The sequence below is a fragment of the Pelmatolapia mariae genome, linkage group LG15 (assembly GCF_036321145.2).
Source record: "Pelmatolapia mariae isolate MD_Pm_ZW linkage group LG15, Pm_UMD_F_2, whole genome shotgun sequence".
NCBI classification, from domain to species: Eukaryota; Metazoa; Chordata; class Actinopteri; order Cichliformes; family Cichlidae; genus Pelmatolapia; species Pelmatolapia mariae.
Genome location: NC_086240.1, coordinates 6,817,997 through 6,843,551, shown reverse-complemented (window position 1 = coordinate 6,843,551; position 25,555 = coordinate 6,817,997). Strand labels below are relative to the sequence as shown.

Sequence of the window (25,555 nt, the reverse complement as noted above, 5' to 3'; positions counted from 1 at the left end):
GAATCAAGTATCGTGTTCAATTTCCCTAGTACCTGAGTTTTTGTATTTGTATTCCTAGTTCTAAGTTCCTTGTTTGATTTAGTTAGTTCAGTTTCGTGTCCAGAATATCTTGGTCTCATCTCTGCGTGTCAGTTTGGCCTCTGTGTTGGTTTCTCTGTCTGTCTATGTGTGTCTGGTCTCCAGCTCAGTTTTGTTTACCTTTTTCTCAGTGTTAGTCTACATTTCTGTTTCCTTGTTTGGTTATGTCCTGTTTTACTTTGGCAGGCTATGTTCATGTGTCTGTCCTTGTCTCATTTGTCAGTCATTTCCACTGGACTCAGTCTGTTTCTCCAGTCGTGTCTCCGTGTCTGCTCTCTGTGCCCTGTTTCTGTGGCTGTCTGGTGAATCTTGTCTCCTGTCTGTTTGTTTACTCCTTCCTTGTGACAAATTTGTATATTCGGAGTCTGGGTCTCTGTCTATGTTTATTTCTTGTCTTAATTTGATAGTCTCTCATCCTGTGTGCGTTATATTCAGTTTTGCTTCCCCTGTCTCCTTAGTCTGTTGTAGTTCACCTGTGTCCCTGGTGTGTTCCATTTCCCTGATTACCTTGGGCGTATTTAAGCCTTTGGTTTCCCTCTGTCTCTTGCTGCAATCTCCCTCTATGCTGTTTGTTGAGTCATAGCTTCCAGTTAATGCTGTTCCTACCTTGCTTTGTGCATCTTTGTTCGCTGTTACAGTTTTTGGCAATAAAGCTCAGTTTAAGCTGAAGTCCTGTCTTCAGTATGCAGACTAGGGAGTCCATAATTGAACCACCAACCTTCCAGTTGGTGGATAGCCCACTTTTCCTCCTCAGTTACGAATGACCCCCCCACCCGATTCAAAAAGACTCAACATACAGTGTTGGCCTAACTTTTTGTGATACATCTTACAGAAGAAAGAACACGTGTGTTTGTGTGTGTTGTGCCCTCTCTGTGTGCCCTACATTTAAAGCAGTCCAGTCCAATGTTAACACCAGCTGCTGTCTGTATCTCTAATTATAGCCTCTGCAGTACAGGCTCACAGGGCAAAGCTGGGGGGGTCAGGTTACTCCTTCTGAAAGCTCTCGCAAGCAGACACAAGCACACACACACATCCTTGTTTAAACTGGGCCTCCAAAAAACAGTGTCTGACAAGGCCTAAAATCTCACATGGGGCTCAGCTAGGTATTTATTCACTTATTTACTCTTCACTTTGACCTCCATTTGACAAGCCTGGGCACTGAGGAGGAAACATGTTTCCCCTGGAGTAAGTCTGGGAAAGGTTGGGAAATTTAGAAAGTTTAAAGTTTTAAGTGCTTCTTTTTTCTTGAAGTTCTTGTCAAGGGCACACAGTGAATCTGCTTGGACCCCTGAGAATCTTGTAAAATGTACTTTTGTCAGTGTTATTGAGGAACCACCAAGCATTTAATCACAATAGTACTACTTAATTCAATTTGCAGATGTAAAGGAATTGTCTTTATATTTGTTTACAGTTAGAAAGTCAGTGTGGGTGAGATGAGGTGAGGAAATGGGCCTCTCAGAGGAAACACTGATGAAATATCAGCTGTTCGCTGGTGATTAATAAGCTCTGTGTTTCTGGGATATGTGAGTAGGAGACTTTTAGACCTTCGTCTCTTCACTGTATTCTTTTCCTGCCTTTTTCCTTGTTCTTTAAATCTTTTGTTCCTTTTACACCCTGTATACGTACCTTGCTCCCTCCCTCTCTCTCTCCCTTCCCCATCTGTCTATTTTGGACCCTCAGAGGGGCTGTTTGACTCTCAGTGGGTCAAACTCCGTCTCCCTGCTTCTTTCTATCAGTCTCTCCCTTTCTGTCCCACTCTCTCCAGCACTGAAATCTCAGAAACCTCACCTTAGTAACTTTTTGGGGCACAAAACTTAGTTTCTTGGATTTTATCCCAGTTTCACGCCACCTGTGGGAAAGTTTTTGTGTATTTTTAGACCCGCTGTGATCTGGCTTAAGACAATTTTTTGTGTTTTTTTTGCTGTCGGATTTCAGTGTTGCCTCCACTTTCTTTTCTCATAATCAACTCGGGTCAAAAACAGGACTTGACAAGGAGTTACATACTTGTTTCTATGGTAACACAGCATTCCCAGAGCCCTTGAAGGACTGAAGATTATCAGTGAACATCCAGCAACTTCAAAGACTAAGGTACTTTAAAAATCCATTTCACTCTTTTAAAAGTTATAAAAATAATAAATTCAAAACAGAAACGTGAGAGTGTTTGCAATCCACCCAGTTACTCTTTTTTTAATTGTCATTTAAAATAGATATTAGGTAACTAACAGCCAGTGAGATGGCGCTATTAATAACACGGAGAACCATCTGGGCCATATCTCTTATGTCACTGTTTCCTCTTGAGGTTTTGAAGGGACCACAACTGGTCTTTTAAACTGAGGGTCAGTTTAAAAATGTGTTCTTGACATTGTGATTAGACATTAGTGGCTGTTACAGTACTGTGCAAAAGTCTTGAGACAACCCTCATTCCTTTTTATTTTGAATTATAGAAAAATGGGAAATATGTGCGGCTGGAAAATGGGAAGTATGTGCACACATGAGGTGTAGACTATAAGACTTCCATTTAGATGCTATTCATTGGTGTTGGTGATCGTGCCACAGCTGGATAGAAAAACAAACAATGAACACTATCAGTCATGGATTCTTCACCTTGCCAAACAAATTTCAGCCACAAATCATAACAGAACCTCCATCATGTTTTACTGATGGCTGGGTTTACCACTCCTTGGGACCTGTTACCACTGATTTTCACTCTAAATCTTATGTAATTTCGTGTCCCTCAGCCTTTCCTCCCTTTTTCACTTCCTTAAGAATTGTTTCTTGATAGTCCCCCTTCCCCTGAAACCATTTCTGATCAGGATTCAGTGAACAGTAGATGGATCAACTGAAGCCCCAGATTAATCTCTCAGGTCCTGTTTTGGGTCTTTGCTGGATATTTTCCTATTTCTTAAGGACATGACTTTGACATACTGTTTCTCTGTTGTAGACAGTTTTTACTCCTGATAGTTTTTCTTGTCCTCCACTTGTCCAGTTTCCTCAAATCTATTAAGGACAAACTGCACACCATGCAGAGATATAGCAAGTTTTCAGGTAATAGCTCTTTGGGAGTCCCCTTGTTGGTACAAAAATACTCTCATGTATCTGTCAGACTGTGCTATCTTTGTCATTTTCTGTAGTTTCAATGAAAAAATGCAAACAAACTATGCGTTTTTCTAACAGGCTGCTACTAACAAAGTGCCTAAAGAGACACATTAAAATTGGTCCTTTGCTAAGTTGTCTGTTATGTGTAGACACAACACTGCTTCATCCTTTTACTTAGGTGTTTTTTGATCCTTGAATGATTCATTGTCAGTGTTAAGTGGCTCAACAAACATAACAAACTTTGTGAAAACGGTCTGGTACAAGGACTAGACTGAAAAAGAATGAAAAAACAGAAAAACTTTGAAAGACCTCCTGAAAACCTGGAGACCTACTGCTCAAGACTGCAAGTAAAATTATATTAAATTTCTCCTTCATGACTTAATTCTATATGACGACCAGTTGCTCTCTTTCTGCATGGATGTAATGGTATTGAGCACTTACCTATTACCAATTCCAAAGCCAACATGTCTTAAAACTATAAAGTGTCCTAAATGTACTATGCTTTGAAATTAGCAGTTGGCAAAGATGGAAAACCACATTACACTGTCAGCACAAAATCTAGTGAAAAAGCAACTTTTTGCTCAGCACTGTTGTTAGGACCATAATTCATCCTTTATTCCCCCGTTAAACCTGTGCCTACCAACCCTTTTCACTTGTGACCCCCTTAAAATGGAGCTACGTGTGTTATTTATTAAAGCCTGCAGAGTTCAAAGAATCGAAATTTCCAAAAGAAAGAAAAAAGATATATTCCCCTTTCTTTCTTTCAAAGCATCTTGGGGTCTCTCTAACATGTCTTCATATCCATAGGGGGTCCTGAACCCCAGGTGGGGAACAACTGCATTTGAAAACACTCGCTCTGATGTTGAAACAATTGCCTTTCTTTTTTCTCACGCTTTACTCTTTTTCCTGTTCCTCTGTGCCATCAAATAACTTGTAAAATAGAATAAAGAGAAAAGACTCACATATAAATAACTCTTCATTTATCGTGCCCATAAACTGAACCACACGTGCGAATATATTTTCACCTCCATGCAGTAAAGCCACGATAATTTTAGGAACTTATCATCCTGATAACAAGCATTTATCAGTGGTTTGGCTTGTATTTGGTGCTGTATATCAACGTAACAAGGACAATAATGCAAAAAAACAAAACAAAAACCTGCCCTACAAGTAAAAGCTCTGCATTCACACTCATGAACATCTGGGCTTTCCTGATGAGACAAACCGTCATTTGACGGTGAAATAAAAGCAGCTCAAAACTGGAAACATTACTAGCAAGTTTACTTTGTAAGCAGTGCTGTGCTGACTCCTCCTTACAGCATTCGGTGACTCAGAGTTTTGACCAAGCTGTTGTTGTCTTTCATTTGCCCTTTCATTTGCCAGTTAGTTGTCGGCACCCACATTGTTCTAATTCTGCTCATTCCTTTGTCGTGGAGGAGGCAGCAGCACCAGTCGGCCATTGTGTGTGTGAGTGCGGATCAAGCTCAGAGCTCGAGGGTAACAGCAGGTGGGCTGGGTCGTCTGTATTTGAAGGCGGATATATACACACGCAGAGTGCATTACATTTTTTTCTCTTTGGTGCATTTCTCAGATCAGAAATGTTCAAAAACAGTTTGTTGTTGTGAAAGCAGTTTCTTTATCTTCTGAATGCTTTTCCCAGTTGGTGTAAATTATTATTCATGTCTGCTGTATTAATTGGGTATGTTAACCAAGATGTATTATACATGCTGGTAGAACTGTGCAGTCGGCTCAGCTATTTTCTTCTTCTTTCTTCTTTCTTTAGCTGCCACAGCTGACCATCTTCCTCCACCTCACCCTATCCCTAGCATCCTCCTCTGCTACATCAGCCTTCTGCATGTTCTCCACATTAATGAATCTTCTCCGTGGTCTTCCTTTTTTCCCATTTTTGCCTGGCAGCTCCATGTTCAAAATCCATTCCCCAATATATTCACTGTCCCTCTTTTTTACATGCCCAGACCAGACCAAGTTTATCTCTACACCACTCAACCTGAGCTGCCCCTCTGATGCTCTCAAATCCATATTGTATCCACATTACAAATCTTTTGGAAAGTCTTTTCCAGCATCTACAGTTGTCTGTGGTGATGTAGTTTTAGTTATTTTTGGGTCTGCCATGTCCACATATGTAGACGCACATATGTATGCATTGACATGATTTATCACTGTAAAACAAAACCTATAAAGTCACCTGTAATCAATCTCCCAGTTACAAAATTGTGTATCTTGGCCCTTTTGGAACTAAAATATACAGAAATAATGCATTATTTTCACAAAGTATGCTGTTTTTCTTGTTGTTGGTGGCAGCATGGCTAAGCATTTTGACTATGTTGTAAACAATGACATGTGGACAACAATTTGATTCTTTCCTTTTTCAGCTGCTCTTTTGTAGGTTTGTGATTTGCTCGGGATTGCTGTTCTTACGGTGGCCCTGAGAGGCCAAACGGACTGCAACTTAACAAAACACCAGCAATAAGAAAAACGCTGCGAAAGCACACAAAACACAACGGAAATAGCAAAAACGACAACGGAAATGGGAGAAAAAAAACAGCAATAGGAAAAACGAAAACAGAAATAGGAAAAAACTGATTTCCAAAAGAACACGGGAAGTGTTTCTGGGGAGACAATAACCCGACGGACCAGTTGCAGGAACCAAAATATGCTAAGAATTGCGCTGGGAGACACTTAAAAGAAGTGGAGGATCGATCGGTTTTGTGAGGAAAGAAAAGATGAGAGGTAAGTGTGTTAGCCTAACTATTAGCCTAAAAATCCGTCATCAGTATTATATGAATCATGATAAAACACGCCTACAATGTTTTGGGTTCCTGCAACTGGTCCGTCGGGTTATTGTCTCCCCAGAAACACTTCCCTTGTGTTTTTTTCCTATTTCCGTTGTCGTTTTTCCTATTTCCATTGTGTTTTGTGTGCTTTTGTAGCATTTTTCTTATTGCTGGTGTTTCCTTAAGTTGCAGTCCGTTTGGCCTCTCAGGGCCACCGTATGTTCTGCTCAGTGACCCAGTGTGGGCCAAGCTTTGCCCGTCCTATGGATGGTCTCGTATTTGAATCTAGAAAACTTTGGTATATAGAGGAGTTCATGGTCATCTCAATAACTGCAAAGTGACCAGGTTCTTTGGCTGGAAAACAAACCCAAAATATCATCTTTCCACCGCCATGCTGGACAGTTGGTGTGTCGTGTTTGTGCTGGAACGCTCTGTTTGGTGTTCATCAATGTTCAGCGATGTACATTTTAGTCACACATGTCCGTTTTAGTGTCATTGGTCAAAAGAAAGATTGTTACAGAAGTTCAGAAGTGGTTTGTTAGGATGTAGCTTCACAAACCTAAGCTATGCTGCCATGTTCCAAAACATGTTCTCCTGGGAATAACTGACCCTCGTAGAGTCTGAGATGTAGCTTTTCAGCTTTTTGTCCACTTCATTGAAGATGAGAAACGGTCTTGAATGTTTTGACTTGTGAATGATCTCTCTTACAGTAAAACGATAGAGATCAAATTGCTTGGAAATTGTTTTATAACCCTTCCCACATTGATCGGCCGCAACAATTAATTCTTTACGACCAGTGCTGTTGTCTTTTCTCCCTGGCCTCATGTTAACACACACCTGAATGCTCCAGACCATCAAACTACCAAAATTTCTGCTTTTATAGAGGTGCTCACACTTGCTGATGTACAATTAATCAAGTGCATTTATTATTGACTGTTACTTAATTCCTATGGAAGCAGTCAGGGTGTACTTGGTTTTTCACTCACTGCTCCTGCAGTGAGGTTTAGTGTTGGTTCAGTAAATAATGACACGGTGGAATATGTCATGTGTTGTTGTTCATCTGTGGTTTTATTTACATCATTTTAAGACCTGACTAAGGATCACCTAGTTTTTTAACTAAGTCCTCATACTGTATATGAAACCTTATAATTCAAAGACTATATACCACGACTCTATACACTGCTGCAGTGGTGAATACTCATTTTAAACTAATGCATATGAATCTAAATATCAGGGTCATACAAAGCTGTTCTAGTTGACTCCAAGAATAATGTTATTGAATTTAAAAATGAGCAAACAGGTCCCATTTAAGTCTAATTCTGGAAATAAACCAAAGCAAGTGAGGAAAATTAAAAGGGAAAAGGTTGCAGACTGTGACACACAGTTTGACAGAAACTTTCAAACACAGAGGAAATAAACTTAATTAATACATTTAGGAGCAGAACAGTGAAGTGGATCTTTGCACTGTGCAGGTTTTCCCCTCTACCTGCTGCAGGAGATTTTGACCGCTCTCCAGTCCTTCTGTCATTGTAACATTGTTGCTGTTTTACCTGCTGCAAATCAATATGTTGGCCCGACTAACTGTTGCCAAGGCTTCGCTTGATCAATGGTCGGCCTTTATATCACGCGCACGCGCTCTCAGCTCAGCTTCTGAAATAACACAGACGGCAGCTGTCGTTCACCAGATCAATGCTCAGCTTTCTCGAATCAGACGAACACACAAATGTGCATTAGGGTGTGAGTGGGTAGAATTATGTTAAATTGATTTTGCAACTTGTTAACTGAACGCTGCAAAAGAAAGGTCAGCCCGAGACCAGCTACCGAATCTTCACATTTTACTTTCTGAACCCCATGCTGAAAGAAAGAAGGAATTGAATGTGTGAAAAATGTAAAAGATAGCACAGCCGTGACAAATTATTTTTGTACAAACAAGGTGATTCTCAAAGAGCTGTTAGTTGAGACTTGATATATTGCAGCATGGTGTGTGTCCACTTAACACTGACCTGTGAATCATTCAAGCAAAAAAAAAGGCACCTAACTCAACAGATGAATCAGTGTTCTGCCTCACAGAACAGACAACTGAGCAAAGAGCCAATTTTAAATTGGATCTTTAAGAACTTTGTTACTTGCAGCCTGTTGCAAAACTTGGCATACTACAGCATGGTGTGCACTATGCACTTAAAAAAAATTAAGGAAACTCGTCAAGTGAAGCACAAAAGAAGGCAGGCCTACAAACAGCAGATGAACAGTATCTTCAAGTCTCAGGTCTTAAACAAGACCTGAGAGATGCATCTGGACCTTCAGTTGATCCACCTTCTGTTTGTCAAAGCCATCAGAAATAGTCTCAGTGGAGGGGTGGCTGTCAAAAAAACATTCTTAAGGAAGGGAAATAGGGAGAAAAGGCAGAGGTATGCTAAATTACAGAAGAACTGGACTGAAAATCAGCAGACTGATTCATCCAAAGTTGAAATATTTGGTTCAAATCGCCAGGTCAGGAGGGAGGTCCAACAGTGAGATCACAACCGTCTATAGCATGGAAAATACGATGAAGACTCTGCGGTGGTTTTGAGCTGCATTAGAGCCAGTGGTGTTGGGGAGCTTGTTGCTGGATTTCAATCCATCATGCAATACCCTTTAGAAACTGTCGAGTTGGAAAATGCTTCACTTTCTTAGGATGACAATGATCCGAAACACGCTGTCAATGCAGTAAAAGCACAAGTGGATAAAAGAACACACAATATAACACTATCGGTCATGGATTGGCCACCTCGGAGCCCAAACCTCAAAATATTTGAAGCAGTTTGGGATGATCTTGACAGAGAACAGAACAAAAGGAAGCCATCATCCAAAGAACAGCTTTGAATCTCCTTAAAGAAGCCTGGAGAAGGACAAAGGTGGTCATACTAAATCTTGACTTTCAAGCCCATTAGATTTGTCCAGTTTGCCTTATATACTGTATTTCCACAAATGTCTACACATGCTTCAATACATCAGAGTACCTGTTTCCCATTTTCTTTGCAAAATATCAAGAAATAATAGCTGCTACTTTATAGAGTACAATGTAGCCCAGATACCCACGTGACTGGGTTTAACTCATCAGAAGAACAAAGTGGAGAAATAACATGGGTTGCATTTTGCCTTGCGGTACTTTCATTATGTAATAAGAGGACAGCAAAAACATTGTCACCACTCTATACTGAGTTTAAATTAATTGGCATCAAAGGTGAGAAACAGCAGCCGATTCTCTTAATGAGACTTTCATAATGAATGCTTAAACCAGACCTGCACAAAGCACGCAGCACTCACATGGATCTGCATCCTTCAGAGTCTAATTAAAGAGAAGGATACAGAGCAGTTTCTTCAAATCTCTCCTTTCATATTAGCAGATACGCCGTGTGAGAGGCAGGCGCAGAAAGAGGGGAGAAAAAAAAGAATCATCCCAAGCGCCACATAATGAACACAAACAACCTAACACGGGCATGTAATCATGTTACTGGAGCGCGGCACCCGCTGCCATACAGTGATGAAAACTTTGTTTAGAGAAGTAATTTGTCTTGAAGCGCCGATTTTGGAGCGGGGATGTAATCGTCTTATCTCTTCTGTTTGTCTCTCTCTTCCTCATCTTTCTGTCGCTCTGCCCCTCTCCTCCTCATGCAGCTTGTGTTCATCCTGACGTAGAAAAACAAAATGCTGCATAAATAAACACCTGCTGCGCATTGAGCTGCTAACATCAATGCCACAGACGTGCCAGTTACTCTGTTATATTGAGCACAAATTGACAGTGTGGATGCAGTGAATTTATGGTGGTAACATATCTGCATAATGTCATATAACACACTTAGCAACTCCTGTAACCAGCATTCACTGTCAGTTCAGGACCACAAAACATTTAGCCCTCCAACGCTCCAGAGGTTTGTGTGGTTTTTAAAATGCTTGAAACATCTGTTTTAATGCTAATTGTCATTTAATATCAGATTATTTGTTTCTGTTAAACATTGCTTTAAAACCTTGGACACCTCTTAGGAAAACTACCCTAACTTCTTATATGTACATCTTATTATTTAATTTCAATGCATTCTGCGGTGGCCCTGAGAGGTCAAACACACTGCAACTTAAGAAAACGCAAGCAGATAATAAAATATAAAATAAATATATAAAATATGAATAGAACACAACTGGAATAGAAAAAAATTCTTCACAAAAAACAATAAAAACAATAAAAGCACCCTACAAAGCACAGCAGAAGTGTTTTTGTGGAGACAATAATGTTACAGAGCAGCTGCAGAAGTGACAAGCTAACAGTAAACGGCTAATAGCAAACATGTATCTACAGTATTATATGAGTCGTGTGATTAAAACAACAGACATTAACCACATCTTTTTCTCCCTCACAACACAGATGAATCCTCCACTTTGTTTAAGTGTGTCATCATTCTCATGTTTCCATTTCTATCATTCTGCAGCTGGTCCGTCACATTATTGCTTCCCCCCAAAAACACTTCTGTTGAGTTTTGTAGGCTTTCTCAGCATTTTTCTATTTTCCTGTGTTTCCTTAAGTTGCAGTGCACTTGAACTCACTGTGCCACCGTACGTTTCGAGCTTGTCATGGTCACTTTACACTTAAACGAAGCAATTTGTTGCAAATCTATGTTAAATAGTAGCACAGTAGTGGTATTTACATTTACTTTTAGCCAGAGTTTGGAGAGAATGGCTGAAGAACTGTTTATCTTCTCTTGAATATAATACACTTAAATACTTTTTGCCTTGTGGTGCTTGTACTCAAAATGAATGAGTTGCCCTAACTTAGTCACCTTAAATGAGCTGTACTTAGTTATTCAAAGGCAGCGAGTTTGCATAATTTTTTCAAGTTCTGGAAACTAATCGCGTTTTAGACTGTAGTGCCCCAAAAAACATAACTCATCAGCAATGTCTCACTGAAACTATGCCCCACTTATTCTTAAAATAAATAAATAAAAAAACATGAAAATGAAATTGAAATTATTTGACATGTTATTCATGCCATGCTGGAATGAATCACTGGATTTCTCACTATTGTAATGCCTTCTTACAATCCAGAAAGCCTAGCTAGGACTCACACATATATTGTAATTTGCCAATAAACAACAAATGACTGAATCAAAAAATGTATTGTCATGTACACTGCAAAACACAGTGGTTACACTGAGCAATGAAAGTCTGTGTAAGTACTCTTCACGAATTAACAAACAAAACTTACATTAAATTAATTTAAATAAATAACAGGCATAAAAAAATAAATTAAATAAATTAAATAAAGAACTGAGTCAAAATATATAGTGTGTTAGTTCAGCACTATTACAATAATACGACATTGAGTATGCATTTTTATATAAAATTCTATTTTATTGTGTGCAAATTTGCCAATGCACAGGCCAATATTGATCAGTAATCAGTCGGGGATTCAGTAACTTTACACTGAATGGGTCTTGCAGTGATGCTTTTAATTTTTTAAACATTCTTGCAAGTATTTCAATGCCCAGACCCCTCCAAACTCAAGTTTCCATCTCCTTCCTTCTTCTTCTCTCCCTCTGCTCCCAGCTATCTTCACCAATGAGCAGTCAGACCAGCGTCAGGGAGGTGGCCTCTCCATCTCGGCCCAATCAGAGGACATTTCTGGATGATGTCATATTAACATTCACCTCACCAATGGCCTGGCTGATGGTTGTGGCCCTTATCATCACGTGGTCAGCAGTGGCTATCGTTTTGTTTGATCTGCTCGATTATAAAACTTTGGCAGGTAACGACTGTTTACTTTTCTTCTTAAAAATCCCGAACTTAATTCAGCATTTTATTCTCATAATTTTATTATTTAACTGTTTATTATTATACTTTATTATTAACTGTTATCATGATGTGTTTGTAATGTTTTATAATGCCTAATGACACTTTCCTTCCACTCATCAATCACCCATTTTCCACATTTCACACTTCCATATTTCATCCGAGCATTTTCCAACAAGACTTCAGACATTTTTGAAGCAAACTTCAAAAGTGGACATCATTTTCACCGAGTCAAACTATGGGACACACACCATCTCCTTGTTGCTTTCACCACATGTGCCTCGACATGTGTGTGTTTTGCTTTAATGCCAGTTCTGTTCAGAGTAACGAGAGGTGTGTTTCCCATCTTCTTGACACACACTGGTTTAGCGAATGCATTTCCTCCTGTTCACATACTCAGTTAAACTTTAACATTAATTAGTCTACCATTTTCTTAGCTTATTTATCAGGGCAGTAGCTCCTCATTTCCTCCTAAATATCACTCATACGGCCGTAGAATGGATCGAAAGGGTGCGTTCTGGTGTTAGCATACATACTAATAATGGAGTCACAGGGGTTGATTACAGCATTGAGCCGTACAAAGTAAAATGATTCATTTAATAATCTGCTTAATGTGGACAGCAGTGGAATCCTGTGCATCGGCTGTTGCCACATTACACAAATGGGGAGCAGCTTTGTTTTCTCATATATTTTTTTAATCCCTTTATCTCCATTTCATGACTTAATTGTCTCGAGTAATCACATTTTGTTAGCTTTGATCCGGCTTTAATTGCTTCATTGTCATGAGATAACAGGAAATGAATTTCCCTGAGATCACAACCACGCTGCTGATTGAAGTGAATGCAACAGTGAAGATCTCTGCTTAAGCATTTTCAGTTCTGCTTAAGGCTTGCAAATCTGTAGAAAGCTCTTAATTTATATATTAGGGGAAACGTCCATTGCAGTAAATCACAATAATATAGCACGGAGACACGGCGGTGCAGAGCTGAACATTACACTGCTTTCACTTTGAATTCATTCTCAAAAAGGCAAAAACGAATTCCAGCCGCTTCTTTATTGACAAGAAGCCGTCAGAGAGGTTGGCATATTTTTATGCCCTTCTTGATGCTTCTTTTTATTAGCATAAAAACAAAAAACAAAAATTTAGCAATGATGCAGTTTTTTTAAAGCATATTATTGAGAAATATGTTATTTTGCTTTCCTTCTTTGAGCGCTAGATCACCACAACACTGCTCTCTGAGCTGTCTGTTAACTATAAAACTACAGATGGTAGCTGTGCTCGGAAGGAAAAAACACTTTAAACTCATTTCTAAACTTCACTGTTTCCTATGTTATGTCTTTAGCGTTTATTCCTGGAAAAAGAAACAAATTGTCTAAGTGAGAAACTGCCATTTTCAGAGAGGATTATTTGGTGAACTTTCTTGACTCAGATCAGCAACTTCCTGCAGCAGCAGCAGCTGATTGCTTGGCAACTGGTTGTGTCAAAAATAACCTCAGCACAAGACAACAAATTCTCATTTTACGCTTCGGTTTTAGCACATCAAACTGTAACATGTTAAAGTGTTATTTTAAGTAATTACTGGCATTTAGAGCTGTTTGGACACGTTTCTTTAAGCTAAGCTAAGGATGTCGCTTCTTAATTATTGGATATAAATGTCAGGATAAGACTTTAGAGTCTGACCCAGATTGTATTTTTGGGTTTGCCCTCATTTCAGATTATTAATGTTGATGTTTTAAAAATGTTTTCATGCACATATTAATGCACATTGTCATAATGAAATAAATAAAAATAAACACAAAATGTGTAATATCAGCGTATCTCACATACATGGATGCCAGTAGCTTTAGCTGGCTGGTATCAGCGGAAATTATCGACCAGCTGAATTCTTAGTTGAGCTTTACAATCTTCTCATCCAGTTCTCAGGCAGGAGTCTGTAAAAGTGTATTTCTTTAAATACTGTCCCAGTTGCTTAAATACTCAGAACTCAGTTGGGGTGAATCCATTGGTATGCATGTTAACATTGTCAATGTAAACTTGTAATTAGCATTTAATCCATAACAGGTTTGATATTTATCTTGAAATGAACACTGTTTCAGTCACACCTTTAGTCTAAATGAATATGTTTATTTTCCACTGATAGCATCACTGTATCCAGTACATTTTGTGTCTGCTTCTTCTGAAACAGTGTTAGTTTCAATAATGAAACTATTATCTTTTAATTGTGTGGAAGGGAGCTGGGTTGCAGTTTCACCCTATACATTTTTTAATATCTCATTCATCTTGGTCTTATGCTTTAGTTCATCTAGCCGGTCATGTGAACAGTCTGCTCATATTTGTCCCAGCTGGGCATTCGACACATGCAACACAAACTGTACGCAGTCCTGTGGGGTTGTCACTGGAGGAACCGCCACATGTTTGATTTGGCAGAATTTTACACTGGATGTTCTTTGTGACAAAGCCCTGAGGGGGATTTGTGTCTCAAACCAGTGACCGTTCATTGCCAAACAAATGTGTTAACCACTACATCTTGTGATTTAATAACTCTTAGAACCATCTTTAGCTTGAATCCCTTGAGGTAAATTTTTTCTAAAAAACTTCATCAGCATCTCACATTGTTGTGGAGGAGTTTTAGTTCATGCTCCTTTTTAACAGCATTGCTTCAATTCATTAATGATTATAGCATTTCTTTATGCACAAGTCTCTTAAGGTCCCATCGACGCATTTCAGTCAGGATGGGGTCTGGATTTTGACCGGGCCATTGCGACACCTTGATTCTTTTCTTTTATCAGCCTTTGTGCTGTGTTTGGGATCATTGCCCTGTTGTTTGACCCAGTTTCAGCTAAGCTCTATCTGTCTGACTGATGTCCTCACATCCACTCCGGAATATTTGGTATACAGAGGTCCCATGGTCCATGCAGTGAACGTAAGGTGCCCAGGTCCTGTGACTAAAAAAACAAACCCAAATCATTACCGATGAGGTGTTTGGTTTGGGCCAAACATCTCTGCCTTGGTCTTGTGTGTCCAAAGGACATTTTTCCAGATCTTTTGTGGTTTGTTCAGAAACAGCTTTGTAAACCTGAGCCGTGCTGCCATGTTCTTCTTAGAGAGAAGAGGTTTTCTCCTTGAAGTCTTTCAAAACAAGCCATACTTTTTCAGTCTTTTTCTAATTGTAGTGCTCTGAACTTCAATATTTAGCATGCTAACTGAGGCCTGTAAAGTCTGAGATGTAGCTCTTCGGTTTGTTGCCGTTTCTCTGAGCACGATCAGACCTTTGGGGTTAATTTGCTGAAATGTCCCCTCCTGGGAAGGGTGGCAACTGTCTTGAATGTTTTCCACTTGTGAAGCCTCTTTTGCACCGCAGAATGCTGAATTTCAAATTGTTTGGAAATGGCCTTATAACCCTTTACCAACTGATGGGCAACAACTGCCTCTGTAAGATCCCTGCTGTTGTCTTTCCTCCTTGGCATTGTGTTAACACACCTGAATGCTCCAGACCGGCAGACTGTCAAAACTTCTGCTTTTATCAAAGTGAAAACACTGATGATAAATTAATGAAGTGCATTTTATAAGCAGCACCTGGCTGTGGAAGAAAAATGTGAAAAAAGGCTGTAGGTAGAGTAAACGTTCCCTAAATAAAAAATAAAAAAATTGATTTGGTTTTCTTTATTTTTTTTTTCTACACCTACTGATACATTCTTTTGCTCTTTTTTGAAGTTTTTTGAAGCCATAAAAGAATAATAGCTAACACTCGGCGAACTTAAATAAACCAAGTATAACTGAAAGTTAAATATCAAACTGCAACTGAGCTTCCCTTTGCTTCTTTCCATGTACAACAGCGACACCGTGACCCTTCTATCTATTCTACTCTCCCACCGGTTGCTACTACACATCACCATCACTATCCTACAGCGTAAGGATAGGCCTGCCTCACACATCCAACACACTCATCTCTAACTCCTCTCCTCACTTTTCCCCTTTCTTTACCCCACTCCACTTCTTTACCCCGCCCCTCCAATTCCCCTCCATGCTCATGCTGTCAATCACCTGCCATCCCATCCAAAGACTACACCTCATACTGTGACGACCCCGTGTGTTTACCTCCTGGTAAAACCAACAGCAAAAACACTGTTTGACTGCTCCGCTTGCTTTCAGAGTGTTGACTGCAGTTGTCCAGAGTCAAATCTGGATAGATGTGATTTTTGCTCAGCATGTTTTTCTTTAGTTCGGAGGCTTTGACTTTCACCTTTAACGGGTAAATCGACACTAAATCTCAATTTTTTAAGAGGCTAAAAAGCTATAATAGCTTTTTACATTCTGGATTTCCCAAACCTTGCTTGCAGAACAAATGAACCTCCATCTAAAACGATGTACATTTCCACCCACATTAATGAATCCACTGATCCCGGTGGTCAGATTGGGATGATTGCCATTACATGCCTCTTAAAATGTATTTGAAACAAGTCTTAAAGACTAAAGCACCTAAAGACTCCAGACAGTCAGTCTGTTTGGAGAACGAACGGTTATTTTACTCGCTCTTTAAGCTTAAGGCACACAGTGTCGATCTGCCCTGATGTCAAGCCTTTGTTAATTTACTTTAGATTCACTGGAATTCAGTCTCGTTCTGTTCTGTCACCAAGCGCAAAGAGTCTGCATTTATCAAGGCCCACGGATGGGTGGCAAATTAAAGGAAATGAAGGACAGAAAGGTATTTGGCTGTCACAAGCGTCCAGAATACACTCAGTGCTCCTTGACATCATTCCTGCACTTTACTAAAACGCTGCTCCTCCAAAATCCATTTCATCATTTGGTGTTTTCATTTGGCAGTTGTGGAGAGCACTGTCCCTGGCCTTGAACCTCCCAAATGGTTTGAGAAGTGCTGACTGAAGTCCACAGTTTTAATTAAAGCATTAAGTGACCCAGTATTCCTGCTCGCTTTCAGTTTCTCCAATCATTTGCACAGCTTTTATTTTTCTTTAGTTTGTTACCCATCAGTGTGTCCTTGTTCTTTCCTAGTGTTGTGCATAAAAACCAGCATATGTTCTGCATGCTTGTCTGGACTTTCTCAGTGATGATTAATGTGGTACATGTTTCCATGACTGCTAACGTGATAATTCAGGATCATTTTAATGTAGAACAATAACAGAGTCCTTCAATGAGAGTTTACTTGTTTATGAAAGTTACCCATCTTTATATAAGTCAAGGAAACCTTTTGCCAAGGGGCTAGACTGGAGAACGGGAGTACACAGGGATTCTCTAGAAGCTCAGTGTAGGATGTACATGATAGTTTTTCCTTTCATCCTTTCAGTTTTCGAAGCAAACATTTCCAAGGTGAAAAATGACAAAATGCTGGGCTCAATTTAACACAAGGCTTTTCTTCCATCACAACATTTCAGCAAAGATCAGCGTGTGTAAATGAAACAGCTACAAGACATTTTGGGGATATTAAAGAAGAAATACAGTTGTAGAGTTTTTTGTTTTTTGCATTTCAGATCATCAAACAAATTTAAATATTAGACAAAGATAACACAAGTAAACACAACATGCAGTTTGCAAATTAAAGTGTTTATAATCAAGGGGGGGAAAATCAAAACCTACACGTAGCCCTGTGTGAAAAAGTAATTGCCCATGTTGCTAAATCATGAATTAACTGTGATTAACTGCACTTATTGGAAAGCTGAGTTAAATTTCATTTAAATAGAAGCTTTCTGACAAAGTGAGGTTAGAATATCTCAAAAAGCAACGCATCAAGCAACAAGTTGGAAGGTTTGAGTCCCAATACAACTGGTATAAAATATCACAGCAGCGGTCAAGCATGGTGGTTGTAGCGTGATGGTCTGGTGGCTTTGCTTCTTCAGTACCTGGATGATTTGCCATATTGATGGAAACATGAATTCTACTCTCAACCAAACTCCTGATGGAAATGTCCAGCCACAAGTTCCTGCTCCGGAGTTCATGCACACTCAGGACAATGATCCGAAACACAGCAGCAAGTCCTCCTCTGAATGGCTCAAAAAAACAAAATGAAGGTTGTGGAGTAGGCCGAATCTGATTGAGCTGCAGACATAAATACCTTGTCCCAAACCTTCCAGTCTGGCTCAAATTAAACAATTCCTGAAAGAATGGTGGGCCAAATTCATCCACAGCGATGTGAAAGACTTAGCCAGTTATCGCAAACGCTTAATTGCAGTTCTTGCTGCCAAGGGTGGCACAACCAGTTATTAGTTTTAGGGGGCAATTACTTTTGAAAAAGTTTTTTTCCCCTGAAGTTAAAAACTGTATCTTGGATTTACTCAATTTATCCTTGTATAATATTAAAATTTATTTGATTATCTGAAACAAGTTTGACAAAAAATTAAGTAAATAAATCAATAAATCAGGAACAGTTCAAATCATTTTTCATAGCACTGTATGTGAAAATATGCAAACTCAGTCTCTGTGAGTGATTAAAAAACACCTTTGAGCATTTAAGACTTAAATGTATTCTGGTGTCTATCAAAGCTGCACTGACTTTGCTAATAGTGCTGCAAATAATATGGGTTAGTATAGAGTAAAAAGGTTGAGGAACTGAAATAAAGTCTTCCTCTTGGCAGCTCCATCTTCAACATCTCTTGCCCAATATATCCACCATCCCTCCTCGTCACATGTCCAAATGATCTCAGCCAAGCCTCTCTAACTTTGCCTCCAAACCACTCAACCTGAGCTGTCCCTCTGATGTATTCATTTCTAATCCTGTCCATCCTGGTACTCCCAGACATTGTGGATATAAAGGACAAAGGATGTTGAAGATGGAGCTGCCAGGCAGGAGGAAAAAAAGAAGACCTCAGAGCAGATTGATGGACATAGCGAAGGAGGACATGCAGAGAGTTGGTGTGACAGAGGAAGACTCTAGGGACAGGGTGAGATAGAGGTAGATGATCTGCTGTGGAGGCCCCTAAAGGAAGCAGCCAAAAGAATAATAATAATAGGAAGATACTTTCACACTTTCAGGATTTTGCTGCTCTCAGGTTCAGCAGTGATATTGTGTAAAGTTTCAAATACATCCCAAACACTTACAACTCTACTTTAGGCCACAATATTTACAGTTCTCTGACAAAGTCAGTTGGCTTTGATAAATGTATAAAACCATTTGGTGTCCAAATCTTAAAAATGAAAGGTCGTAAAAGCTGAAAGGGTTTTTACTCATTGCTCACAGAGTTGAAGTGATCGCTCACTCTGTATGTTTTGACGTGAAAAAAGAAAGAAAGAAAAAGTTTTGTTTCAGGTGAGTCGGCATTATGAGAAACACCTTGACTGTTTTGAGATCTGCTTTAGGAGTGGAGAGGATGATGTTGCTGATGTGAGTATTGCACCAGAGCAATCAAGAAAAACTGCACAAAAAATATGGGATAACATACGGAATTAGAGAGACAGAGACCTCCACACTCTCAGGGACATACTCTATAACAAAGGCAATTCAGAAGAAAGTAAAAAACAAAAATAACAAAAACAGGAATGGAAAAATGCCGAGATGCGTGAGAAATGCAAAAGCAAAAGGTTTCATGTCTCAGCTGTGTGTTAGGCAGGGAAGGACCCAAAATGCAGGACTTGGCAGACAAAAGTATAAATGAAAACAGCTTTATTGCTGAACACTTGCAAAAAATACAAAATTAACTTATGCCAGGAGCTAGTATTTCAACAAACAGAAGTATGCAGGGAAAGATCGAGGAAGGACTCAAACAAGCTGAGGACGATTACGACAAAGAGCAGAATGAGATCAAATATACAGACAGGGAACAGTAACAGGTGGGAACAAGACTGAAACGACCAATGAGACACAGGAAGCAAAACTAAACACAAAGCACACAAAATGAGAGACTTTCAAAATAAAACAGGAAATGACTGACAAGGACAAAGACGCCAGAGTTTGATACAGACACAGAAGAGGATTACACTAAGGGGGGGGGGGGGGGGGGGGGGGGGAGGAGTCAACAACAAAAGCAAGCAGGAAACTACAGGTCAGGTGTCAGACATAGGATCCACTTCATCACAGGAATTGTAATATATTTCCATAACCAGAAAACTAAATAATAAAGAATACAGAACCAGAATACAAAGCCAAAAACTCCCGAAGAATTTCAGAATATTACAGGTAGGAGGAAGGAAGGAAGGGATGAAGGAAGGATAGAAAGAAAATGAGGATAATCTATATTCTCTTGTATCATTTATTTTCTCTTATCCAGTTTGTTTTTGTCTCTTCGAACTCTGTGCTTTTCTTCTGAGGTTTGTTTGTTTGTTTTTTTGTCTGAGCCCCTTGGGTTCCCTTTTTTAATCTCTGTTGCACAATTTGTATTTTTCATCTATATCCTTTGTGTTTTATCATTTTGATGTGGCTGCTAAACTGCAGTAAACTAAAAACATAGCAAAAACAAAAGGCAGAAGAGAGAAGAAAAGAGTTGGATGATAAGCACATGAAAGTGAGAGCGTGAGAGAAAATAGATTTAAAGAGGAGCAAAGTGGAAGAGAGGTGTGATTTGAAAAGAAAAAAAGAAAGACAAAGAAAGGTGGTGCGCGAGGGAAACTGAGTGACAGAGTAACAGCAATCAAAAGAAGGAGAGGGAGCGTTAGCAAGGGAGAAAGCTGGCCTCCTGTTCCCTGTCTCTCTGGCTCTGTGTCTGCAGTGCCAATCAAAGAAATGTCAGTGCATTAATCAGTTGTTTTATGAGGCTCCATTAGCCTATGCACCTCCTCCGCACTGGGCGAGAAGCAGGCGGAAAGCTTCCTCCACCTGGGAGAGAGAGACTGAAAGAGATCCACGGAGAAAATCCAAACAATCCATTTAGCACTCCAGAGCCAACAGTTATCTGAATGCAGAGTATTGATGAATGTGCTAATTCGCATGTTCCTCAGAGAGGCAGATGCAAAACACCTGCACGGCAGCGGCAGCATATGATTACAGTTTGTTTTAAGGACTTTTAGCAGCTTAATAACAGGTAATAGTTTCAGGACCAGAGAAGCCAATATAAGAATTAATATCCGGCTGCTTGCAGATATATTCAGGCAGAGCAGCGACAGGTCACGCTTTAATCAGCTGATTGCACATGAGATCAAGTCATTTTAAGCTCACGTGTGCAGCTCGGTAAGACAATAAACAGACACAGCAGCAATTACTGGACAGTTTAAGAAAGTGTTAAAGAAGCTGTGACACACAAACAGCCTTTAAAGTAGACAAAAAAAAGTGTTCAAAAGGCACAGAGGGGAGGAAGCAGAAAACAATATTCCAGCATCATGTCTTCATAATGCTTCTCGTGCAGCATTTGATTACGACCTAATCACGCCCGTGTTCAGTAATCCAACCTAGAAATCACATTACAGTTTCTATTACCGTAACGAGGAAACATTTAGCTGAATGTGTGTTTAACTAATGCATTTGTCGTTAATAGACGGCATGCTTCATTCATTCAACAAAACACCGCCTCTGAATGTAATCCAGAGCACCATTACAATCATTATGGGAATAATAGTTTAGCTGGAAATGTAATTTGTAGGAAACCGGGCGCCCAATTTCCCGTGGAAAAAGGTAATCCTTAAAATGACACAATTGGAGAAAAATACGTATCATTTGGTACCTTGGTGGCCCTCTCGGAGAGGTCGCCCTTTATAAATGTTTTTAGCTGTAAGTCCATTGGTTTCATTGCTAATAATTTTGTATCGTTGTAAGCTTGATTGAAATTTCCATTATTTTTTTTGAATTCAGAGACATCAAGTCTTCTTATTGAATTCTTATATTTGATATTCATAAAAATGCATCCATGCATCCTCTTTGACAACTCCAAACCTTTATCTTAATAGATTTAACCATCGCCAAAAAATAAAACAGCAAAATATTTTACTGGAAAAACAGTGGCTCAGTTTCCTGACAGATCATACAAATTTAGAAAACTTGACTTCAGCTTGAAAGAACAATTTGACCCAATTTGGAAAAACATGGTCGTCGTTCTTATGATACCCAGCGTGCATTTAGAACTATATCATGACAAAATCACACGCCAAGACTGCCCGCCATTTTTGATACACACAACCCACCTCATCTCCTTCACTGTTTCTTTGATCTTTTATTCATCAGCAAATAAATAAATTAAAAAGGTGTGTGTGCGTGTGTCTATGTGTGCAAAAAAACCATAAAGTAAACAAAACAATGTGGGCCACGTTCATAGCAGCCTGTGGAGTGAATTTGTGGATGACTCTGGGGGGACGATTTGACAAGATGAACAAATATAAATCAGTTTTTAAAAAAACACTTGTAGAGCAGTTTATGGTTGAGGCAGAGTGTTTAATATTTCAGGTCCACATTTTGGGTTGCAGACTGCAGAGAATACAGTGGTTCTACTGTACATTAAATATTGATAATTTTATATATGTGACACATTTATAAAAAAGCAATACTTTTGGTAGGGTGTAGATATAATAGTTATACATATATATTAATAAAACAAGGGACAGTGTATTAGACAGGTATATATATTTATAGATTGTTTATATATTAGTCTGTATAATAATAATAATATTTTCATCACATGAATATGACGACTTTTATTTTTTATGTCATTAGCATTTGTTGCTTATATGTTTGAAATACAGATCTGATTTTAATTCATATAAGAAATAATTTACAGTGAGATTCATGCTTTGACAATGTCATTATCTTTCTATTTTTGCCTCTGTACGCCACCAAAGTGCACTATTTTTTATTTTATTTTAGGTTTTTATTTATTGCAGGGATTTATGAACTATTTAGGAATTACAACCACATTTATACACAGAAAAACAGAAGTAATTGGACAATTGACTAAAAAGTGGTGACCAGGTGAAGCCAGTTCTGGTATATTCTTAAAAACACAGAAGGAGTAAAAAAATAGACGAAGCTTCCAGCTCTGTAGAGTGAAGCCAATGCTAATCACCGTAAACCTGCACGCTTTTTCAAATCTCCCGGCAGTGATATCTGTGGTTTTCAAAAAAGGCTTCTGGCCCTATACAAGTCAAGGTTAGTTTGTCCCATTAGTTTTTAGCCCTTTAAAAATTAGGGGCTATGTATAAAAATGGCTGTAATTCCTAAACAATGGTTGTAATACTCTTGTGAATTGAAGCTGAAAGTTTTCACTTTACATATTCATATATTAATTGATTGATTTAAAACAGTTTGCTGGTGTACAGAGGTAAAATTACATTTCAAAATGCTTTCATTGTCCTAATATTTACGGACCTACCTGCATTTATATAATAATTCAGTCCTTTTACATTTTTGGTAACTGGTAAAAAACCATTGTGTATTACTGACTTAAAGATCCAGTATCAGGGTGCTTGTAATGGAAAGATTAGTGAGTCACAACTATTTATATTTATGCAGATGAGATCAGGGGTGGAAATCCAGGTAAAAATTAATCAGGAATGTTTTAATATTTCTGCAAATTTAATACCGCTGTGGTTTCTTGCTGTGCTCTCATTCAGCATGTGCTCTGCATCATGGAGAAAAAAAATGTTTTTTTAATGGAAAGTGTGATTCGTGTTCGGGAGCAGCTTTTTTTTATTTCTCTTTAACATCTTTGCTGCATTAAAGCGGCAAAGCTGTAAATCTAACGCTATATGTGGCTGAAAACACGAACTATGCAGTGAGGCGCAGAGACGAAGGCTGCTGATCGTTGTTTTTCTCAGCTCTCGTTGTGGATTATCTTTCTATTGTGCGTGTTCTTCCTTTTCCTCTCAGCATGCGTCCTGTGTGTACTTCATACGATGCAGTTTCGGTTAATGTCGTGCTTGTGTGTCTCCCCTCCTCAGGCCTCCCTCCCCCTGCCGCCATTGCGAAGAGAAGTATGAGGACTAAAGGCAAGCAGACACTTCTAAGCCAGCATACATCACATATACACCCAAATTCAAAACATAAACCCGTCGCATAGTGTACTATACTATGCTATGCTATGGTAGATAGTGTACTAGCATAGTATACATATGCGAAAACAAACCAAGGCTTACAGAAGTGTGACAAACCCCATCATAGTGTGTGAGCTTGAACAGCTTCATAGGGTAAAGTCTTATATAATTGTCTGTCATATAAAATCTTACAGTTTGGATGTTAAACATGGCCAAAGTTTCAGTTGATGACGTCAGTCTATTTATATGTAATCCCCATGAGCCAAAAGCTCAGGCGGGCTTCACACTGGTCTAAACCCTCTGTGTCACCTTGGTTTGTCTACTCTTGTCTCTACATGATATCAGTGGGAGTGGATATCTGAACACACAGCTCTGACTGTGAGGTCAAAAGTGCTTGAGATGGACAGCCAATCAGAAGAAAGCCCTCTTAAAGGGAGAGGAGCTAAAACAGCTTGTTTCCAAAGTCCAAGATCAGATAACTAAGGATTATTTTGAACTTTGAAAGCAAAGATACTCTATTAGAGTCCAAATAAATACAGAACAGTAAACATTCAGTGGCCACTTTATTAGGTATAACTGTTGAACTGTTTGTTAATGCAAATATCTGATCAGCCAATCACATAGCGGCAATTCCATGCAAATTTAGGCACGTAGACACGTTCAAGACAACCGGGTGAAGTTTAAACTGAACATTTGAACGAGGAAGAAAGCTGATTTTAAGTGACTTTGATTGTAATGTGGTTGTTGGTGCAGACGAGTGCTTAGAAAGTGCTTAGTTTCGGTCACTGACTGAGAGAAAGTTACGTTCGAGCGAAACTTTGATTTGCTGTTCTAGTTCAGATAAAACCTTAAAATGAAAGGTTCTGTTGTTTAGTTATATACTATTCATTAGATCTTTATCTCTATTTTGCTTTGCTTTAGGTGGAGTTCGTCCAATAAAATCAAGCTCTGCTGGAGTCTCACCTCAGGAGAGCACTGATTGGCTGGAAATGATGTGGGCATTTGCGGCCAGTCTGGTAGCTCCTGATGAGGAGGAGGAAGGTATTCATCATCTAACCGAAAGCCTCACATGTAAGAAAACATCATCACATTAAATTAACCATCAGTTGTTTGACCGTTATTAACAATTCATGCGATGCTCATCCTGCCTAACGTTTTATTAAGGCCTTAGCTTTTGCAGTAGCTGACTAAGAGGGTTATGATGAATAGACAAAGTGTGCACACATGCCGCTGAGGGCAATTTAAAACTGCATTTAAAACATTTACCGTAGATTCAAAAATAACTAAAAGTCATTCTGATTCACACTGATGGCAGCAGAAAGATGTGCTACAGTTCAAGGCCAATCAAAAGGCAAACAATCATTCCTTTATGCACCCAGTCTTAAACTGATTGCTGGGTAATGTCAGCCATTTATTTTCATGCATGTAAAGGAAAGTTTGTCGTATGTGTCGCTCACCATCTGGCAATATTTAACTTCGAAAATTTGTTTTGAACTCTGTTTCTTGCGTATCAGCTTTCCACTCAGAGGATCTCTGAAGGACAGGAAGTGGAAAAGGACAAGAGCTGGAGGAGAGAGGACAGAAAGGTTGAGACGGCTGTTAGTGTTGCACATTATATCGCAGTAATGTTTTTTCTGTCTGTTGTTCAGCGGTAACTGATGATTTAATTTGATGAATAAAAGATTCCAAATTGAAACCTTTGCTCTTTTTTTTTTACACATTATGATCTTCATGTCTGTGTGTCTTCTGCTTGTAGTTACTGGACTTTTGTGATTTGCTCTAAAATAGGTAGATTGTTTTTTTTAATCGAATTTTAGGCACATTACATGTTCCCTGTGTTACCATGGAGACATAAAATGAC

General features: G+C 39.0%; 1 protein-coding gene across 1 annotated transcript; it reads left to right on the top strand.

The window, feature by feature from the left end:
* Nucleotides 1-11,558: 11,558 nt before the first annotated feature.
* Nucleotides 11,559-25,231, top strand: trdn (triadin). The gene is made up of 5 exons (XM_063495953.1): nt 11,559-11,745; nt 15,853-15,894; nt 23,602-23,634; nt 24,616-24,735; nt 25,209-25,231. Exons 1-5 carry the CDS (start codon nt 11,559-11,561, stop codon nt 25,229-25,231), a joined length of 405 nt encoding a protein of 134 aa, XP_063352023.1.
* Nucleotides 25,232-25,555: the final 324 nt, after the last annotated feature.

Excerpts from the sequence above, each read along its gene's own strand:
- trdn (XM_063495953.1), top strand. The coding sequence starts at position 11,559 with ATGAGCAGTCAGACCAGCGTCAGGGAGGTGGCCTCTCCATCTCGGCCC. Across the intron at positions 15,895-23,601 it reads CCCCGTGTGTTTACCTCCTG|GCCTCCCTCCCCCTGCCGCC; the intron begins GTAAAACCAACA and ends TCCCCTCCTCAG. Across the intron at positions 24,736-25,208 it reads TCCTGATGAGGAGGAGGAAG|CTTTCCACTCAGAGGATCTC; the intron begins GTATTCATCATC and ends CTTGCGTATCAG.